Raw genomic sequence first — 22,575 nt, forward strand, 5'->3', positions numbered from 1 at the left:
TTTTTAAAATTGAGAATTTATGATAAATATGAGAAAGCAAAGGCAAACTAGTAAACTTCTACAATTGAGTTTTTTACCTCTTTAATACAAAATAAGTTCTTAAATATTTCTCTAGCTGAGGTTAGGCTATAAATTAGAATATTGACTACAAAGACAAACACACTAGATTATAATATAAGTATAATGTAAATTAAGTAAGGCTATTGAGAGGTGAAGGTACTCTAGAAATAACATTTTAAAACTACATATACATGTATTAAAATTTTTTTTAATGAATGTGCTAATGCCACTTGAACTGTAACCTAAAAATGGTTAAAATGGTAAATTTTATGTTATATCTTACCACACACAGAAAAATTTTTTAGACCCTTCAAGAGAAAGCTTTTGCTCACTAGATGGGCTAAATATTCTACTAGAACATCATGGCCATAAGTAACAGTAACAAAGAAAATGAAAGAATGTTTAGCAGTTATTTTAAAATAAGGTCAAAAATTTAACCAAAATACTTGTCATTTTATGTCATTTAGACAATGATCTGAGAACAAGACTACTTTAGACATACATGGTCTCTAGCAAGTAACAAGTGAAACAAACCCAAAACTGCTATAAATGTTGCACATCTGCCACCTTTTCAAGAGAATAAGCTCTTGTGCACTGAACGAGAAGCACCCATTTGGCCTGGGCTATCAGTGTTTTCTCTGAAAACCTGTCATCAGAACACGGCCGAGCGCCCTGACAGCTGCTCTGCTGGAGGTGCTGCATTCTGTGGTGAGCCGCTACAGCTGTAGACGCCCCAGATCTGGCGTGGGATTTCCGAAGTTATCTTTCCTGAGTCCAGATAATCTCTATTCTAGTGTATTGATTAATCATCGTCTTTTGTTGCTTACTCCTTTTAAGTCATGTAAATATGTCCATTATACCATCTTAAGACGAATACAGCATTTTAAATAAAAGTGCTTTAGTTTTATTTTAGGTATTCTTAATGTTGTATCAACAGAAAAAAGACTTAAAAAAAGGAAAACTGTATGAATGTGACCTCCCCAATCTTTCACCTGGGAGAAGATCTATATAGTTCTTTGATCAGATTTTCAAAGGCATCTATAACCCAAAAAGGTCAGAATTACTACTCTGGAGGAAAAACGGAAAACGTATTTTGTAATGCAGCTAACTCTGTTGTGCTCTTTTTGCGTACAGCTTTCATTGGCTACTGATGTCTATGTTACCGTTGCTTAGAATATTAAAGTATTATTTGTCAACTATCTATTATGGGTTAAGAGGTGCTAGGCCTTTGCATACAGCATTTAGGCTCATAATGCCTTAAGTATATTTTAAAGATGAGAAATTAAGACGATGACGTTAAAAACTTGTCCAGTCATACAATCGGCATTAGAGTTAGTATTCAACACAACTATCAAATTACAGAATTACCAACCACTCCAACTCCAAAGTTTATCCTCTTTCCAACACTGACACTCTCTCTGTAGGGAATAGTCTAAAGTGCTTATCAATTAAGTTATATTATTAAAGTACATTCTGTACTACATTCCTAATCTGCTGAACAAACTGGCTGGCATGCTTTTAGCAAGATACTTTGATGACTTCTAGAGTTCCTGAGGTGTAGGTTAAGTTGTTGCCTGGTGCTCAATGAATCTCCACACTAAAGAACTACTCAGGCTCCATTTGTCTTTGGCTTTTTTCTTAAGAAGCAGAGTGTCTGCTGCTTGGTGCCTGCTGCTCCTTTTACTACCTTGAACTGTCATCACTGACTACTCCTGCTAGTCTCCTCTCTCTCTCCAGTCTGAGGTTTAATGCTAAAAAGATGGTCATTCATAGCTATTGCTAGCCAGAGAATCCATTTCCCTAGTCATGAATCATTGGTTAATATCTTTGAATTACAAAAATTGCTATCTTTGAATATTAATGATCACTAGCTGCATTCATTTGTTACTGATATTTTGTACTTTATTTCATGAGTATTTATTTTCAGTCCAGTGCTTTTCTAGAAATTTGAAGATTCCAGAGGACTAGATACCAATTAGGGGATACCTAGTATAGAATTTCAGAAGAATATCCTCAAAATAAAGACTTTAGATGCTCCTCCTTTTAAAAAGAGTATAAAGAAGTCGTTCTTTTAAAGTATTAGGTATTGGATCAAAATTACTTTGTGGCAGTTGTCTGCTAGCTACTTATTCCATATTCATTTCCCCCTTCTTTCTTATTAAGAGAACTTTAATTTTGTTCAGGGTGATAAGGCGTCCAGAAAAATCACTCAGCTTTCCAGATTCCCCTGCATCTAGGGATAGCCACATGACAATTCTAGCAAAAGATATGTCTGTTAGGAATTTCTGGAAGTCTTTGATCTCCCACTACAGATAGCCCTCCCCACTTTCTTTCTTTCCTCTTCTTCTAGCCTAAGTGTAAACTTGAGACTAAAGATGGAATAGTGACATCACAACTACGAAATGACAAGTATAATGAAGACATTGATGACATTTTTAGGAATAAATTGAATATTTCCAAAACTTATTATTGTTAAGGGAGCAAAATATAGCCCTAACTGGTTAAGGCACTAAGTCAGATTTCCATAACCTTGTAGCTGAACACAATTCTGATCTGATTCAGCCTTTAACCATCATTACCAATCACTACTCTTTATAAATATAACTTTTTGCCATTCTAGGTGGAATATTTTCAGTTCAGTACATACACACACAAATACAACTTTCTTTAGCCATAACATAAGTAATGATGATCACACTTAAGATCAGTTTTGAACAAAATATCAAGTATTAAAACAAATTACTGGGGCCGGCCCAGTGGTGCGGCAGTTAAGTTTGCACGTTCCATTTCGGTGGCCCAGGGTTTGCCAGTTCGGATCCCGGGTGTGGACATGGCACCGCTTGACAAGCCATGCTGTGGTAGGAGTCTCACATATAAAGTAGAGGAAGATGGGCACGGATGTTAGCTCAGGGCCAGTCTTCCTCAGCAAAAAGAAGAGGACTGGCAGCAGATGTTAGCTCAGGGTAATCTTCCTCCAAAAAAACCCCAAATTATCTATATGATGAAATCTCAAATACAGGTTGAAATAGAATCACTTTTATTCTAACTTAGGAGCTACCTCATAAAAGGATGCAATTGCTTAAGAACAGCAACATTTAAAAGTACCTTTACTCTTCTGAAAGTAGAAAAAAGTCAAATGTAGTAGGTAATTAGTGAGCCAGAAGGTATAATCAGTTAAAAACCATAAAATGAGTCAATTGAATCTTGGTGAAATGAAGCAATAGCTGTCTTATGAAAGATATTTACTCAACAATAAAGACAATGGATTTAAAGAGCTCAGTTCTTACAAAATAAATCTGAATATACAAACATATCTGTACCTTTGGAATGTGACCATTTTGACCTAAGAGACCCATTTCAGTTTCAACATAATTGAGCCAATTAGTATTCTCATCAAGTCGCTTCAATTCCTCCTGCCTTTTCTTCTCTAGGTAGCAGCGACGAGTTTTCAACATTGCGAGTCTATGATCTCGTTTGCAAGTGGCCTGAAAAACAATGCATTTAATAGTCAACTTAATTTTTAAGATATTTGATGTATGCGATATTACTAATGTAGTATATTTTCTTAGAAGTGTGATATTGTATAAATTAGGCTATAGTCTTGTATTTAAAGCTACTTCCCCTTTGAAATCTCACAATACTAATGCTTGCAGGAAAATTGGAAATTGAGTTGTGAGTTATTTCTATAAAATTACATGTTGAGAGTTATGGTTCTAAGAAATATAATGGCCAGATTGAAGACTTTAACTTTTGTGTGTGTGCGCTAAAACATATTCTTTTAAATGATGCATTTGAAAAATTCATACAAAGTCTGATAGATAAGTCCCATGATTTCCTCACTCAAAATCAAAGCAGATACATTTCCTCCTCTTATCTTTTTTCCAATTTGAAAGATTTGAAGAATGTAGCGTTCTATTAGTCTGGTTTTGTCTACAAGGCCTTTAGATTGTGTGGTACAAATGATAAAAAACAGAGGTTATATCAGAGTGCTTATAAATTTCTGATCTTGCCTGCTGGCTGGTTTAGGAACCATAACAGATACTCTGTATTTTTGGTGTTTACCTAAGTATGAGTTGAGATTAGAACTGGCCTTTTGGGTTTTTACCCCAAGGGTCTTGCACACTACCATGGAACTGTGGGCCAGAATAGCTTGACTGCTCTGTGTTATTTGCCAAGAGACAATGAACCCCGTAATCATCAGACATGAGGGCCGGACCTGCGACAACAGATCCCACAGATTAGAACAAGCACCTGCAGCTGGTTTTGGAGGCAGGGAATTAAAGGAATGAAAAAAGGAACAGGGATTACATCTGAACTTGGTCAAAGACCGTATTCTCTTTTGGAGAAAAGTTCTTCCTTATTATCTTTTTTATAAAAGATGTATTAACATTTCAGGGAAAAGCCAGGCATTAAAGATATTTGCAAAAATGTGAAACAATGTCACTCTTCTCACTACCTCTTTATGTTTTAGAAAACATAATTAGTTACTTTTCATTAAAGTGTTACTTATGTTATCATGCAATGGGTTAACTAATTATTTTATTTTTTTTTCGTAGATTGGCACCTGAGCTAACAACTGTGGCCAAAGTTTGCTGTTTTTTTTTTCCTGCTTTATCTCCCCACATCCCCCTGGTACATAGCTGTATATAATAGTTGCACGTCCTTCTAGTTGTGGGATATGGGACGCCGCCTCAACGTGGCCTGATGAGCGGTGCCATGTCCGCGCCCAGGATCCGAACCCTGGGCCGCCGCAGCAGAGCGCACGAACTTAACCACTTGGCCATTTTAAAATAAATAAATACACAAATGTATTTTTGTAAAGCTTAGTTTAAATCTCCAATATGGGAACACTGGTAGATGGAATCCACATAAACTAAAGCTCTTTGAGGTCCTAAATATTTTTTACAGCAGAAAGGGGTCCTGAAACCTGAAAAGTTTAGAGCCACTGCTCTAATGGAAGGAGGACATGTGGCTTCTTGACTTTCTTCTGCTATTCAGCAGGCAGGAAAACCTAGGCAAGCCAATCTCAGTGGGTCTTCAGTCACCTCATCTGAAAAATGGACATAAAAATATTGTACCTGCCTGAAGGATGGCAGCTAAATTAAATATTCTTTAGTTTGCTTTAACATTTATAAACGTTGTAGGTACTCTTTGAAACCAGGGCAGGAAATGATCTGTGGGACTGATGACAGCCAATGTTTAATACCAAAAAGATACTAATTGAAAATCACAAAAAGTATGCTTTTGAGTTTTTATTTCTAATGTCCATCAAATGTACCCTCTACGATGCTTCTCTAAGGGAACATTTTCCATCAAGGAAGCCTTGTTGAATCACTGTTCTGAAATAAATAGCACGTAAGTGTTTGGGAATAAATTCTAAAATATGCATGTTAAATGCTGACATTAAAGTAAAATGTTTCCCATTAAGGTTTCAAAAGAGCTTTATACATTTCATTAACAAAATCCCCAGAATACCGAGAATACCTCAGAATACAAAAGGTGTTGAGTGAGAACAAACACATAATTATAAAACATAGGTGTTACTATTGCTTTGTGCAAAAGGATTGCTAAGACAGTAAACTCATTATTCCACTAAAAATAATTTGCAGATTATCTTTATATGGTGATAAAATTACTCAGAAACTTTAGTTTAAGATTAATCTCAGAGCCCCTACTCTAGAACAATTTATAGTTGAATCAATGTTATGAATTTTTTTTTAGTGCTCTCGATAATAAACATCTTTTGGAGAGGATCCAAGACAGATACAAAATTCTTTGCCTTAGCAAGCAGTTTAGTAAGATTATAGCTTGACACTGATGTGTAAAAAAAAAAAAAAGAAAGTAAGTCTCAGCCTGTAGATGTCTTCCCATGTTTTGCAATAGTTTCACTACAACCAATAAACTTAAGAGGTTTTATTTCCATTGCTTACCTAGTCTTATAAGAATAGCTATAAGGATTGGAACATCTGGATTGAAATGACCAAAAGTAAGAAATCATAAAAGGCAAGTGGGTTGAAAAAAGGCTACTAAGCAGAAGAACAAAGATAAAAACAGAAAAAAATTAAAGGAACCAGCCATACCCATTCCCCTACTCTCTGTCTTCCTTCTAAGTACTCATACTCGAAATTCAACAGGGGAAGTAAAAGAGAGTAAGGAAACCATTATTTAGATTAGTTTGGGATTAAACAGGCCAAGCTTATTAACAGTACTAAATAATATTCAAATGTTTAAAAAAATAACACTGATTCTAAGCTCTGATAATGCACTACTCTTTTGCTTCAAAGACTCTCTTTTGACTACAAAGATAGATTGTAAAATTCCTGGAAACTAGTTTCCACAATCTGGCCAATTATTTTATCTTTCCAATTGACTGTCAATAATTCCCAGTATGGTAAATATGTCTTACATCATGTGTCATCTCTAATCCATTCGCAGTGGTTAGCTCTGGCAACATCAGATTCAGAGATAAAGAGTCTGGCAATCAACCAGTGATATCTGCTATGGGTAAGGGAGCGCAAATTGGCAGGAAGTGTTGAGTGTACTTATGTACTTCCATACAAACTGTCCTACAAATATGCTCTACATACTCTGGTCATACTCATATCCTATCTAGAACATATCATTCCTATTTGTTTTTCTAACATTGATAGTCTCATGCAAGGCCCAGCATAAATCTCTCTCCACCAGGAAGCCTTTATTAACCGTCACAATTGGAAACCACTGTTTTCTCCTTTGAATAGCTATAGCATTTACAGTACTTACAGTATAGCAGAATGCTTAAGAGTGCCGACTCTCCAGCCAGACAACCAGGGTCTAATATTGGTTCAATCACATTACTTAGGTATATCACTTCAAACAACTTACTCAAGTTCTTAGTACCTCTGTTGCTTGCGAATGTTGATAATATAGCATCTACCACACACGCTCATTATAAATACTAAATCAATTAAACCACGCAAAGGACTTTGAAAATTGGCACATAGTACTCAGTAATATTACCTGTTGTTATTATTGTACTAACTACTTACATGACAATCAGACACTGCCTTGTCATTTTTATACTATTTTATTGCTCCAACTAGTTTATAAATAATTGAAGGGCACAGAAAGTCTCATCCATTTCTTTACCTCTACTGTATCTAGCACAATGCTTTGCATATAAAGCAAAGGTGTTCACTAAAAGCTGCTGTTAAAAGTTGAGATACTAAGTCAATATCAGCTTCCCATGACTGAATTTCTTGCCTTTTTTCAAGAAATAAATCAGATAATTGACATTTATTTAATGGATACCGACACAAAATTGAAAAGAATTACTATCCCCCCTAAAAATTACTTCCTAATACAATAAGCACAAACAAATGAGATTAAAAAAATATGCAATTCTTAGAATGTATAATATAGCACTATTTTAGAATTCCATTTAGCTAACATATGAAAGGAGTTCACAAATTGATATACAATCCTATCAGATATTCTGTTATTTGGAAGTCATTATGGTTATCAAAAGTACTGGCAACAATTTTGCGGTTCAAAAAGTTAAAGTACAAATATAGCAACAAATCTCAAACAAAGACGTAAATCCAGTTTTTCTTATGCCTTAAAAGGATGGGAGAAACATTTTAAATGCATCTTGAAAAACAAACTTAAAAAGAAATTTTCAGTCCTCAATACATTATTATTAAGTCCAGGCACTATGCTGTACAGCAGTAGATCTGTAGGGCTTATTTGTCTTGCATAATGGAAACTTTGTACCTTTGACTAATATTTTCTGGTTTTAGCTTCCCCACAGCCCCTGGAAATCACCATTCTACTCTCTACTTCTGAGTTCGACTACTTTAGATTTTTCATATAAACGGCATCATGGAGAACTTGTCTGTGTCTGGGTTATTTCTCTTAGCATAATGTCCTCTGGGTTCATTTACGTTGTTGCAAATAGCAATATTTTCTTCTTTTTTTTTTTTAAAGCTGATTGGTATCCTACTGTTGCATACCTAAAAATTGCTAAGAGAGTAGATCTTATGTTGAGTTATTATTAAAATACTATTACTAATAATAAAGAGGGTGGAAGGAAACTTTAGGAGGTGATGTATAGCCTTATGGCAAAGACTGTGATCATGGTTTCACTAGTGTATATATATCTCCAAAACCATCAAGTTGTATACATTAAATATTTACAGTTTACTTTTGTATGTCAATCATATCTCAATAAAGTGGTTTAAAAAATGCATTTTCAATGAGATAAAGCACAACAAATGTATACTCAAAATAAATTATTAATTTTGATAACATAATTTAACAACTGCTGATCAACAGTATCAATGATACATTAATGAAGACTTTATGATTAATTTCTTAACGTATCACATCTTTCCCATTTCACAGACTGAGAAAAAACTGGAATGCTAGTTTTTTAAAGCATTATTTAAACTTGATATCTTTCAGACATTAAAAAATGTAAAACTTTTTCATATCATCATTACTTCCGGGAAGCTAGGAAAAGGAGAAGATAAGTTTGGAGGGAGTGGTCTAAGACGACTGGGAAGTTACTTACAAGAGGAAGTTTTTAATAAGTGATACATGACTGTATCTCCTATATTACCTATTTAGTTAAATTATATAAAACATAAAAATAAAAAACTTATCATCAATGAATGGGAATAATTATCCAGTATTTTCAAAATGTTTATTTTTCTTATCTTTTGTGATCTAGAGTTGCACATACACAGGTATACGTTTTTCATCCTGGTTAGAACTCATGCTTCTTTAATTGACACGTTATTAAGCCAAAAATATTCTAAGCCTTAAATTTTGCATATTATCTTTCCCCCTTCGCACTAATATATCTCCTTCAGAGTATCTCTTAGATGAATGCATGACTTTTTAGTCTATCCTTCATGTAACAACTTCTTGTTCACATTTGCTATCTTCTTTTCCCATATTTTGTGTGACTTCCTCAGATCTCTCAGTTCTTAATTCACTCTTCAGCTATATCTAACATGCAAAAAAGCACAGGGAGGTGATTCTGGGAAGATGGAGGCATAGGAGGACTCTGAACTCACCTCCTCCTGCAGACACAACAAACCTACAAGGACCTGTGGAACAATTTCCTCTGAGAGAGATCTGGAAACTGGGTAAAAAGAACCTCCACAACAAGGGACAGCACTGACAGGGGTGAAGGAGGCAGAAATACACCTCTGCTGAGGAAAACACCACATCCTAGCTGGGGTGTTTCACAGCCAGGGCAATCTTAAAGGAATGAAGCTTTTCCCCGAGGAGCAGGTGGAATCTGAGCAGGGGATGTATGCCACAACAAGCATTCCAGCCTTTAGATTCAGCACAATCAAGACAAGATCCCATAATACCTGGCTTGGCTGGCTTTGAAAATCAACCAGGAATATGCCCAGAAAAACTATCAAGCTTCAGAGAAAGAAAAGCCTATTACCCCTGCACAGATTCATTCCTTCTGGAAACCAACATAAAAACACACCAGAAACAAAGGTGCATGGTCCATTGGTAAAACAGACTCACTTGCTAAGCTCTGAGCACATCTCAGAGAGCAGTAGGTGGCTGAGCCCACCCCTGCAAAGACTGAGACACAAGCAGGAGCCATTACCATGACCTAGCTCAGCCACACTGACAGGGCTGCTGACAGAGCCATTTGAGACCTTCCTCTGGCCTGTCACATAGGGGTCTGCCCTGCCCACTAAAGCACCAATTCAGTCCAGCTCAGCCAGGGCAGGCAGCCTGCTAGAGGGACTGGCCCTGCCCACCAGCAAGCCCGTGGCAAACTTGTGGGCCACCACAGGCAGGGTTGTGGGATCTCTGCAGTGTGGGTTGAGTGGCTCTACCCATCTGCATTCTAGAGGGTCAACGACAGCTGCACATTGCAGAGAGCCTCGCCGGAGACCTATGGCAACTGTGGGCCTTTAAGCATAGCAACCAGATACACTGGTGGCCTGACTCACTTAACAGCAAAACAGCAGTAGTTGTGAACTATTAGACTTCACAGCTAGCCATCCTGGGGCTTGCCCCACCCAATAAAGCAATCGTAGCAGCCACCACAACTGAGCCTTACAACCGGCCAGCCTGGGGGGCCAGTCTAGTCTAACCTGTCTGTGCACCAACAGCAAGAGCAACCTTGCCACAACAGAAGGGCACATGTAGCCCATACAGGGGACATTCCTGGAACATCTGGCATTGGTGACAAGACAGAAGCACATTTCTGGGCCCCATAAGGCATCACTTATATAAGGCCACATTTCCAAGATCGGAGACTAGATGATCTACCTAATACATAGATATAAGCACAGAGAAGTAGGCAAAATGAGGAGACAAAGGAATTATATTCCAAATAAGGGAATGGGACAAATCCTCAGAAAAAAACTAAATGAAACAGAGATAAACAATCTACCTGATAAAGAGCACAAACTAATAGTCATAAGGGTGCTCACTGATCTCGGAAGAAGAACAAATGAACAGTGAGAACTTGAACGAAGAATTGGAAAATAAAAAAAAGAACCAATCAGAAATGAAGAACACAATAATGGAAATGAAAAATTCGCTAGAGAGAATCAATAGCATTGTAGATGACAGAGAACAGATGAGTGATCTGGATGAAAGAGTAGAGGAAATCACCCAAGCTGAACAGAAAAAAGAATTAAAGAGAACAAGGACAGTTTAAGGGACTTCTGGGACAACATCAAGCAGACTAACATCTGTATTATAGGTGTCCCAGAAGGAGAAGAGAGAGACAAAGGGGCAGAGAACCTATTTGAAGAAATAATAACTGAAAACTTCCCTAACCTGAGGAGGGAAACACACATCTAGGAAGCACAGAGAGCACCAAACAAGATAAATCCAAAGACACATTATAAGTAAAATGTCAAGAATTGAAGATAAAGAGAGAATCCTAAATTGCAGGCAAAAGGCAACAAGTTACATACAAAGGAAATCCCATAACACTATCAATTGACCTCTCAGCAGAAACCTGACAGGCTAGAAGGGAATGGCACGATATATTCACTGTGCTAAAAGGAAAAAACCTACAGCCAAGAATACTCTCCTCAGAATTTTTATCATTTAGAATGGAAGGAGAGAGAAAGAGTTTTCCAGACAAGCAAAAACTACAGAAGTTTATTACCACTAAACCAGCCTTATGAGAAATGTTAAAGGGACTTATTTAACTGGAAAAGAAAAGACCACAAACAGGAATAAGAAAATAATCAAAGAAGAAAATCATCCCTGGTAAAGGCAAATATACAGTAAAGGTAGTGGATCAACCATCTATAAAGATAGTATGAAGCATCATGGATCAAGAAGAAACAGAAAATCTGAATAGACCAATGACTAGTAAGGAGATCAAAATGGTAATCAAAAAACCTCCCAAAAAACAAAACTCCAGGACCAAACGGCTCCCCCATTAAATTCTACCAAACATTCGAAGAAAACTTAACATCTTTCCTTCTCAAACTCTTACAAAAACATGAAGAGGAGGGGAGGCTTCCTGACATTCTTGGGGTCAACATTACCCCGATACCAAAACCAGACAAGGACAACACAAAAAAAGAAAATTACAGGCCAACATCACTGATGAACATTGATGCAAAAATCCTCAACAAAATACTAGCAAATCCTTCAAAAATAGCAAAAGAGCAAGTAAAAAAATAGTAAATTGAATATAACAATACATTAAAAAGATCATACACTATGATCAAGTGGGATTTATTCCAGGATATAGGGATGGTTCAACACCCACAAATTAACATGTAATACCAAATTAACAAAATGAAGAATATAAGTCACATGATCATCTCAATAGATGGAGAGAAAGCATTTGGCAAGATACAGCATCCACTTATGACAAAAAATCTGAATAAAATGGGTACAGAGGGAAAGTACCTCAACATCATAAAGCCCATATATGACAAATCCACAGCTACCATCATACTTAAAGGTGAGAAACCGAAAGCTATCCCTCTAAGAACAGGAACCAGACAAAGATGCCCACTGTCACCACTCTTATTTAACATAGTACTAGAAGTCCTACTCAGAACAATCAGGCAAGAAAAAGAAATAAAGGGAATCTCCCTTGTAAGGAAGGAGCAAAACTGTCATTATTTGCAGGTGACATGATTTTATATAAGAAAACTCTAAAGAATCCACCAAAAAACTATTAGAAATGATAAGTGAATACAGTAAAGTTGCAGGGTACAAAATCAACAAACCAAAATCAGTTGTGTTTCTGTACACTAACAATGAAATACCAGAAAGAGAAATTAAGAATACAATAACCTGTACAATTGGAACTAAAAGAATACCTAGGAATAAATTTAACAAAAGACGTGAAAGCCCTATACACTGCAAACAATAAAATATTGTTGAAAGAAATCGAAGAAGACTCAAACAAGTGGAAAGATATTCCATGCTCATGGACTGGAAGAATTAACATAGTTAAAATGTCCATTCTCCCTAAAGCAATCTCCAAATTCAATGCAATCCCTATCAAAGTCTCAACAACATTTTTCATGGAAATAAAACAAAGAATCCTAAAATTTATACGGAACAACAAAAGACCCCAAATAGCCAAAGCAATCTTGAGAAAAACAAACAAAGCTGGAGGCATCACACTCCCTGACTTCAAAATATACTACAAAGCTATAGTAACCAAAACAGCATGGTGCTGGCACAGAAACAGACACAGAGATCAATGGACCTGAATCAAGAGCCCAGAAATAAAGCCACCCATATATGGATAGCTAAGTTTTGATAAAGGAGCCAAGAACACACAATGGAGAAAAGAAAGTCTCTTTGATAAATGGTTTTGGGAGAGCTGGCCAGCCATGTGCAAAAGAATTAAAAGTAGACCACTCTCTTATATCATACACAAAAATTAACTCAAAATGGATTGAAGACTTGAGTATAAGACCCGAAGCCATAAAACTCCTAGAAGAAAACATAGGCAGTATGCTCTTTGACATTAGTCTTAACAGTATTTTTTCTTCTGTTTTTGCTGAGGAAGATGTGCCTGAGCTAACATCCGCTGCCTATCTTCCTCTTTTGTATGTGAGCTGCCACCACAGCATGGCCGCTAATAGATGACTGGTGTAGGTCTATACCCAGGAACTGAACCCAGGCTGCCAAAGTGGAGCATGCTGAGCTTAACCACTAGGCCACCTTGGCTGGCCCCTAGCAGTATCACTTTGAAAGCCATTATCTCTCCAGGCAAGGGAAACAAAAGAGAAAATAAACACATGGCACTACATCAGACTAAAAAGCTTCTGCACAGCAAAGGAAACCATCAACAAAATGAAAAGACAACCTAACAATCGGGAGAAGGTATTTGCAAATCATATATCTGATAAGGGGTTAATATCCAAAATACATAAAGAACTCATACAAGTCAACAACAAAAAAACAAACAACCCAATCGAAAATTGGGCAAAGGGTCTGAACAGATATTTTTCCAAGGAAGACATACAGATAGTCAACAGGCACATGAAAAGATGTTCAACATCACTAATTATTAGGGAAACGAAAATCAAAACTACGAGATATCACCTCATGCTTGTCACAATGGTTGTAATTAACAAGACAAGAAATAGCAAGTGTTGGAGAGGATGCGGAGAAAATGGAAGTCTCATACACTGCTGGTGTACATCAAAGGCAGGCTAGTGTGAGTGGTCTGTGTGTGTGGAGGGGGAAGGGCAGGGCACTACTGCATTAAATAATAAGATTGACTAAAAGTTGCTCTGCTTTGTTTTAGCACCATGCAATGGAAATTCTGGTAATGTCAGTGATAAAATATTCTCCCCTGGAAAAAAAAAAAAAATCTATTGGTCTAAGATGTGTGTGCATCTGGGGTGGACTGCTCCCACTGCCCCACCTTTGGTACCCAACATTTGCTGAATGTGTTAACTTCATGTTAAGCATTTCATCAACCCTCAGAAAAGCAACAGAATCTTGCAACTTAGATTTTGTTTCTTTGGTTTTCTTTTCGTTTCTGAAACCTAGGAATTTAATTTTCTTTCGTGAAGACTTATGTATGCATTTAAAACAATGTTTGCTACATTTCCTCCAGCATTTCCAGGTGTTTGTAGAGAACAGGTGATTTAGTAACAATGCCTATCCAATTTCTAGAATTAGAAGTCCCCATGTTTTTACATTCTCTAAAATTTAATTATAAAGTTGTTAAATACCTTTTCTACTTTGTCTTCAGAACACATCATTTCTATTTGCTTATGGTACTGTTGTTGATAGAATGACTTAAGTTCATTTTCCTTGAGTAACATTTCCAACTTCAGATATTCTTGTCTGATTTCTTCTCGATTCTGGAACAAGCAGTTCAGAATTTCTTGAAATCTACCAAAAATAAAACACATTATAGAATCTCACTAATTTTTTGATAGACGATACAAAGTTTACTTAAAGAAACGCATGAACAAAAGGATATATACCATTTATAGCATTAGACTCAAGGATAAACAGCAAATAGGTTAGAGTGACTGTTTTTCCTATTAAATTACAAAAATGTTTGGAAAGGGTTGTTAACTTTACTTTCACTACACTGGGTTCCCCTTCTCTTTCTCTCTCCTCCAAGAAAGATCATGTTGTTAAGAGATACAGGTATTATAAGGCCTCTGGTATTAGTCACAGACTGTATTTTGTCTATGTAATCTAGCTATTTAGCAAAAAATGAAAAAACGTTTTGTTTGTAGGAAAAGGATGAGAATCTGGACCTATACTATGCCAATTCACAAGGCCCCAGAAGCAGCACTGTATTATGTGTTGTTTTGGTGCTGCCTCACTGTGAAGAAATAAGCAGTGGGTGGCATGATCACATGGTGCCTCCATGGCCCCTGGGAAGGTGAGATAGCCAGTTCTTTGCTTCAGAATTTGTTATACTGAAACATAGCATATGGTTAGGTACCTCCTACAGCCTGGCTAAGAGTCGCCTGACACTGCTAGAACCCAAAACATCCAAGTTTACAGCATGGTAAACCTCGAAAAGCCACTCCAGTGTGTTTCCTCCAAAGGGCATTATAGATTTAGAGAATGAGAGTTGGGGAGTCTGACTCTCATCTCCTCCCAATCACAAAGACCACAAGTTGAATAATACCTATGAAAGCCCTAAAAGGACCTGCAATCCTGCATCCTCCAGGGTGAGCAGAACATCAGCCACAGTAATATACTAATTTTATAAAAATATTCTTACGATTCTAAGTCATAGCTCAGGTCGGAGTTTACAGTAACAGTATAAACAGTCACATACGGCAAAGCTCTCAAAGAAAAATGAACTGTGAAGCCTTTAAAATAAAACTGTAAGAAAGTATATACATTTAAAAATAAATGTTCTTTGGCCAGAATTTTAGCTATATTTGTAAGGATCTGTGGTAAAAACACTGCCAATTTACGTCAGTAGTTCTTAATGAAACTCTATTGGGAGTGAATATAAACCACAATACATCGACTTTACTGCAGTTTTGTCAAACTGATAAATATTTCATAGGAAGTATGTACGGACATTGCAATTTCACTGTATTATATTACAACAATGCTAATGCCAGTAAATGAATTGATAAGTTATCTTTAGGTTATACCCAAAGATAATTTCTTAGTTTTTCTGTGATATTTTACCCAAGAACATGGTTCAATATTTGACAATTTCTTAATTTTGTGGTCTAGACTTAACTGGTTGGTGGTGTTTAGTGTTCAGAATGAAAGGTAATTAGTATCAAGGTTTCTAGAGAGCTCCTTTTATAAAAAACTATCATTTTAAAACAGAGTTCTAAGGGACTAATAACGACTTTCTAGTCATTTAAAACATTCAAGTAAGTAGAAAACAAAAATCTTTGCCAATAATTTTAGGTGCTACATGATGAATATTAAGCTCCATGCAATTTTCTTGGTATAGCCACAAGTGAAGTTTTATAATTCCTCTGTATACAGAACATTTGTACTTTCCTCTTATGACTTTTTTGAAAATCATCTTTCCAAATAGCTTTGATAGACAGCAAATACTGTATATTCTTCCCTTTATCTGTTTAAATTTCATAAAAATTTTTTTAAAGACATTTTGAAAATTTATGGCATTAAAAATTCTATGTAACAGTATGATTGAATGACAAAAGGCATTTCTTTCAGGAGACAGCTACTTTTGAGGAAAAATGACAAAGGCCATGGGGTATATAATTTTACCATTACCTTCTTTATAAATACTAGTAAATTATTTAACATGTTGCACAAATTAAAACTTAAAGTTACCACTGTTGGTTAAGACATGTTGAAATGTGAAAAATACCCACATAAATGCTTATTTCATAGGTCAGGCCCTCTCCCTCCTAAATCATTTTACTAGAAGGAAAGATTCAATGATTTAAAACCATCAACCACAGAGAAGTCTACTAATTTCTAAGGCTTTAATTGGTAACCAGATCTAGTTAAGTAGTGCTGAGCAATTCCACGCAAGCGATGACTCCAAATTTGAGCAATTGCTGACTTCTTTAATTTTCAAGAAACTTGCATCATCAAAGAGATATCTGGTTTCATGAGGCCCAATCCCACAACTAACAAAATGAAACAACTACTACTAATAGTATATCAGAGTTAAACGCTTCCTTTGATAAGACTAAATGAATAATGACGAACCACTTCTACTTATTTTTTAAAAGACACTATGAAGTTGGTGGGATATAACAAAAAGCATCATAAGACTAACAAAATACAACAAATTTATCTTGACAACAGGTTGCTAGGGGGATTAACAAAATAACTTAAACACTTCAGAAAATCTCCAGTATAAACAGAGCTCTTGTATGATACCAATATATAGGTCAACTTTATGCTATATGAAAAACTGGTTCATTGTCATTATGAGAAAAATAACCATTTAATTACTTATTATCTGTAAAAGAGCATAGTATGAGAGCAAAAGGATTAAGATTTGAAAGAGATGATTTATAGTTCTTGATCTTATGTGTAAGTAAGAAAACAATACCCCACTTCAAACTTCAAAAGGTTGTAATGATCAGAGGAAACTAAAATGGGCCTAAAAATAATGAAAAACTACAAAACTATGGTTGAAAGTCACTTAACTAGTCTTCCTTATGTACACCGTGATATCTTCTACAAACTCTTGAGTACCAAAGCAGTGTGAATAACCACCATTGTAAGTTGTGGTTAGTTTCTTGTACTAATGATAACAGAAAATCGGCTCTGGAGAATGTGAAGTAAGTTTAACTTTACTCAGTTTTATCAAAGTTGACCAGATTCCTTTATTACAGGGCCTCTCAGAGGTTTGAACATTCTGATGTACTTTGGAAATCTCTTGGATTCCTTAAGTAAAGAGTAATTTCTGAACTTTGATCCAGGAATTCCTTGCTGTCTTCTTACAACTACTCAAGATTCACAGCTTTTGAACTAGTGTCCCATGGGGACAACTTGAAAAATTGCCCTAATTGCTTAGGGAAAAAGTACTTGTGAGTACTGTACTATTAATAGCCTTTTTTTTTTTTTTTCAAATTTACCTGCTAAGAAGCTTAGTGGGAACCTATCAAAATTCTGTATCAATTTATATCACTGAGAGACATTCATTCAAATAATTAACCGCTTAACTCAATAAGAGGCTTATTAGAGTTGCGTAGAGTCAAGAAAGGGTAGGTAAGATTTACATGAACTATACAAATAATGATAATGCCAGATGCTAGCACCTGAATGTTTGTGTAACCCCAAATTCATATGTTGAAATATAACACCCAAGGTGATGTTGTAAGGAGGTGGGGCCCTTGGAAGGTCATCAGGTCTTAAGGGCAGAGACCCCATGGATGGGAATAGTGCCGTTTTCAAACAGGCTCCAGAAACATCTTCCTCTCCTTCCACCACGCGAGGATTCAAGAAGTCTACAACCCAGAAGAAGACCCTCACCCAACCATGCTGGCATCCTGCTTGGAATTCCAGCTGCCAGAATTGTGAGAAAGAAAGGTTTTTTGTTTATAAGCTCCCTGGTCTGTGATATTTTGTTATAGCAGACTGAATGGACTAAGACGCCAGAGGAAAAAATATGAAAACCGCTAAAACCTAATTTCATAAGTGACATAATTGGCTTTATCTTGTCCTCTTACACCTAACTCCTGGTTCTGCTTACTATCTGTATAATCACAACTAAAATCATTTGATCTCCAAAATGGGCAATAGAAAGAGTAATCAGTGACTTTTCGAACTCAGTTGAGTATATATATAAAGACATACTTATACAACAAATGATGATGATAACATAAACTATATGACTAAATTTTAAAACTATGAAATCCTCAAAATGCGATCTTAATGTCATTTTTACCTTTTAATTTCTTTTTCCTGAGGGTTTGAAATCATTAACTTTGCTTTGTTATTTTCATGAGTAAAGGCTTTCTGTTCTTCATAGGCTTTTAGTTTTTCTTTTAACATTAAAATCTAGTAGAGAGAAACACTAGTTAAAATACAAAACAAATTATTTGTCTCCATTATACATGACCACAGCAAAATTTTATCTGTGAAAAATAACTGAACAAATCAGAATTCAATGGTAATAGGAAAACATGTCAAATTTCTAGATGATTAGGATTGCAGAATCCCACAAATCAGGAACTGAGGGAGATCAGCAGAACAACGTAAAGAGTCGACATACCTCTTGCTTCTGCTCATTACAGATCTTTACGTACTGAGTTATATGATTGTCGAGGTTAAGAACATTGCTCTTCAACTGTTAAAAGATAGAAATTACGATTGCATATATAGAGAGAGGTAATAAGCCGTTATACACAAGCAAAATGGCATTATATCCTCATTAATTCAGTTCCATGAACTCAAAATTTATGACAACTACGATCACATGAAAGTTACGATCAATTATGCCCATGTTTAAAATCTATGACAAGAGAACATGCTGAACATAATAATGCAAATGAAATTATAAAGAAATTGCTTTACCATCTGAGAAAAGGTACTTTTAAGAACTTGCAAAGCATTCATTCACAATATAATAAAAATTGCCCACTTTCTTTTTCCTCTGGCTTCTAAGAAGTTCAGAGATGTAAGCCCAAACACTCGATTTCAAGGCCCTGCCCACTTCTCACTTAACTGACTTAGAATTTGGTACCTAAAACTATGAGCACGGGATTCCTCAACTGTGAAGTAGAGCTAAAAATGCCTTCCTCAAAGCGCTGGTGTAAGGATTACCTAAAACATGTATGTGAAAAACCTCTGTATATTCATATAGTACAAACGTTCCCAATTAGTCATAAATAGTACATGAACATTTCTCTAAGGAAGACGATAACCCGCTCATCTTCATACAAAAGGAGTAGCAGAAGGTAAGCAGGAGGAGATGGAATCATGCCAGTTGAACTTTAGGGCTCTTCTAACCCTGAGATCCTGTGATTATAAACATACATCATGTATGACTTACATCTTTTTAAATTACCCCAAAATACTGGTAAAAATACATATCTAACCAATCATTATTATATTGTTGAAGCTACACAGATCAGTATCATGAATGTGGAAATAAATTATTTAAAAAGTTTACTGACTTTATAAACTGAGGCAAATATTACATATTTTACAGATGAAGTAATGGAGGCTTGGAAACATTAGCTAACATGCCCATGGTTTTCAGGTAGAAAGTGCTGGTGCTGGGCTAAAGTAGAGCATCATCCTTGGCTGCAACAAAGGAGTTAAAGCCTTAATCAATGACTCCAGGGTGCCATCAAAACATCACGTGCCATGATGTGAAAAAGGGCAGAAAGAAAGGCACTAAAGCATCCTAGCTCCCAAAAGACTAAATAATAGTATCTATTATATGTGTAATCAGGATGGTTAATAATTTGTCTAAGTTAATGTTCAATTAACCAGGTTAGAAAAGATATTTCTAACCCTGTTTCCTAACTCATTAGTAGAAACACAACTCTAATATTTTATTAGATTTATAAAAATAATATGCACTCACTGCCCTTACAACAAAGGCAGAGTAAACACACTTACAGAAGATTTAATGTTCTTTGCACGATTAGCATACTTAAGAGTGTTATATGTGTCATCGTGGAACACAGAGGAGGGACTAACAGCAGCTATCATTATAGTTTGACAGTTTCCTCCAAAAGAGTCCTTTAACAAGCGAGTCAGCTTACTATTTCTGTAAGGAATATGCTGATTCTTTCTCTGAAAGAACAAAAAGAGAATTCTTATGTCATTTTCCACATTTACATGCAAACCTGCTACCACTTCACTATAAGAATTTGAGCATTGCCCAACTTTGCCCAGATTTATGATAAAACTGGTGATCGAAATGATGATAATGAATTTTACAGGACTATTCAGTGAATATACCAAACAAATATCCTATTTAAAGATTATATCTCCATTTGAATTAGTATTAATTTTAGCTAATAAAAAAATCACTATTGGTTCACTAGTTGTGATAAGCGTACCATATTAATGTGTCATGTTAACAAGAGGGGAAACTGAGTGGAAAGTATATTTAACAAAATCTTTCTGTATTATCTTAGCAACTTTTCTGTATCTAAAACTATTCAAAAACAAAACGTCTATTTAAAAAATCTCCATTCATTATTTAAAATAAATTAAAATACAAATGTAATACATGCCCTATACAAACATACTAGCAGAATAATAAGAATTCTGTATGACACAGAGCTACTTCTCTTGTTAAATAATCCTCTAACATGGATACAAAATAAATTATAATTACAATCTTACAGATACTTCACCTGAAAGCACACTACAGTTCTAGGAGAACTTAATTTTTCTAGGTTTTCTTTTACTTAAAAGATACAGTTCTGATTTTAAAGTAACAAATTTTCCAAAAAGTACAACTTATACATAAAACAGAGCTTTATAATGTTAACCGGAAAGCAACTTTATGCTATCCAGTGTAAATCATATTACAGAAGAGGAAAATGAAGCTAATCAACAAGTGAAATGACTTGCCTCAGGTCACATGGCTGGGAATTCACAGAGCCAGAAATGGGCACTAGGTTTCAACTCCCAGTAGTACTGTGATTTCCACCATAGCAGTCTTTCCCAAACAGAGTGGAATGTGCACTGCTGGTGCTACTTGAAATGACTTTACATGTATAAGACATGCATTAACCACTGACTCATAAATGACTCAATAGAAGTCAGCTGTTAAAAATTAAGTTGGCACGCAAAAAATGCTATGAATGGCTTAAATTTAGAAAATCAGTCTCTATACCATGCTGTCTACTTACATATTTGAGATTTTAACTTAGAATATGAAAGACATCTTGGTTTTGCAATCTTCATGTGATTTTAGTAACTTGCCTTTTTAAAAAAAAAGGCTCCTTAAATCATTTCAGCATACTTCATACTAAATCAAAATGCAACATTTGGAAGAGTTTAATAGTAATTTCCCTAAAGCTTTTGAGCCTGGTTTGAACTTAAATTAAATGATCATATTTTAACTTTTAAAAAAGGAAGTCATACTCTAGGAAGCACTTCTGGAATACAGATGTAAAATATCTTTAAATGCCCCAAAGGCATAAGCAAACATCATCCTATTAGGTGATTTAATTATATTTTATATCTCAAGCCCTTCTTCCTAAGAAAAATCAACATTCTTTAATCATCTAACAACATTTTACAGTATATAAGATACTAACCAGAACAGAGGTTAGTTTTTCTATAAGGTGATTTTTGTCTTCATGCCAATTTAATTATCATGCTTGCTGTGCAGTGATCATTAAATGGTCATTTTAAAAATCAAGTTCAAATTAAGTGATGAGAAAGTACCATAAAATATTAACTATCAATCTTATATTCAATAATTTTCATTAAACAAATTCTGATTATTAAACTAGAAATTAAAAAAAATACAAAACCATAGCTTTATTTGATATGCTAGCCTCTCTGAGGTCTTTGTTCTGTATATAAACATTATTAACATACTTTTAAAGTCTGATTTATAATAGACCTTTAAAACAAAATTACATATTAAGTAGTATCTTTCTAGGAATTATACATAGTTCAAAATGTTTAAACAAATAAACATATAGTACCTACCTTTGTATCTGCTAAAGCATTGATGACATTCCCAAGAGCTAAAAGTGATCGATTAATATTTGTGCCTTCTATAAACCGGATCCCTTGAGCACTTGTAGTACTGGCTCTCTCAGACCCTGCCAGATCAATGAGTGACATCTTGGCAATTCGGACATTTTGACTGATACTTGCTGTTTTGTCTTGTTGTCGCAAATAAATCTTTTTGAAATCATAGGAGAATAGAGAAAATGAGGATAAGATTGAACAAAATTAAAAAGGCAACATATACTTTATTTTTAAGAGCATGAAATCAAAATTATTTTCATTTTAAAAACAAACCAAACAAGGTACAATCTGACTGGCTGATACCCAAGAGTACTAGAAGTAATAAGCCAAAGTTGAAAATGAAAAGATGTTCTATATGTGTACAGAGGGCAAATAACTCTTAGCCTGATAGAAGGT

The 22,575-nt window shown here is 35.4% G+C and overlaps 1 protein-coding gene across 3 annotated transcripts in view; it reads right to left on the reverse strand.

The window, feature by feature from the left end:
• KIF18A (kinesin family member 18A) overlaps positions 1 to 22,575 on the reverse strand; it is a 92,984-nt gene that overhangs the window by 52,255 nt on the left and 18,154 nt on the right. For all 3 annotated transcript variants that reach the window (XM_023646200.2, XM_023646198.2, XM_023646199.2), the window contains exons 6-11: positions 22,135 to 22,332; positions 20,077 to 20,253; positions 18,722 to 18,796; positions 18,395 to 18,507; positions 14,256 to 14,418; positions 3,381 to 3,545 (exon numbers count right to left, since the gene is read on the reverse strand). In XM_023646200.2, the coding sequence (XP_023501968.1) occupies positions 3,381 to 3,545; positions 14,256 to 14,418; positions 18,395 to 18,507; positions 18,722 to 18,796; positions 20,077 to 20,253; positions 22,135 to 22,332 (891 nt within the window). The remainder of the gene's footprint in view (positions 1 to 3,380; positions 3,546 to 14,255; positions 14,419 to 18,394; positions 18,508 to 18,721; positions 18,797 to 20,076; positions 20,254 to 22,134; positions 22,333 to 22,575) is intronic.

The sequence above is a fragment of the Equus caballus genome, chromosome 7, assembly GCF_041296265.1.
Source record: "Equus caballus isolate H_3958 breed thoroughbred chromosome 7, TB-T2T, whole genome shotgun sequence".
In the NCBI taxonomy this organism is placed as follows: domain Eukaryota; kingdom Metazoa; phylum Chordata; class Mammalia; order Perissodactyla; family Equidae; genus Equus; species Equus caballus.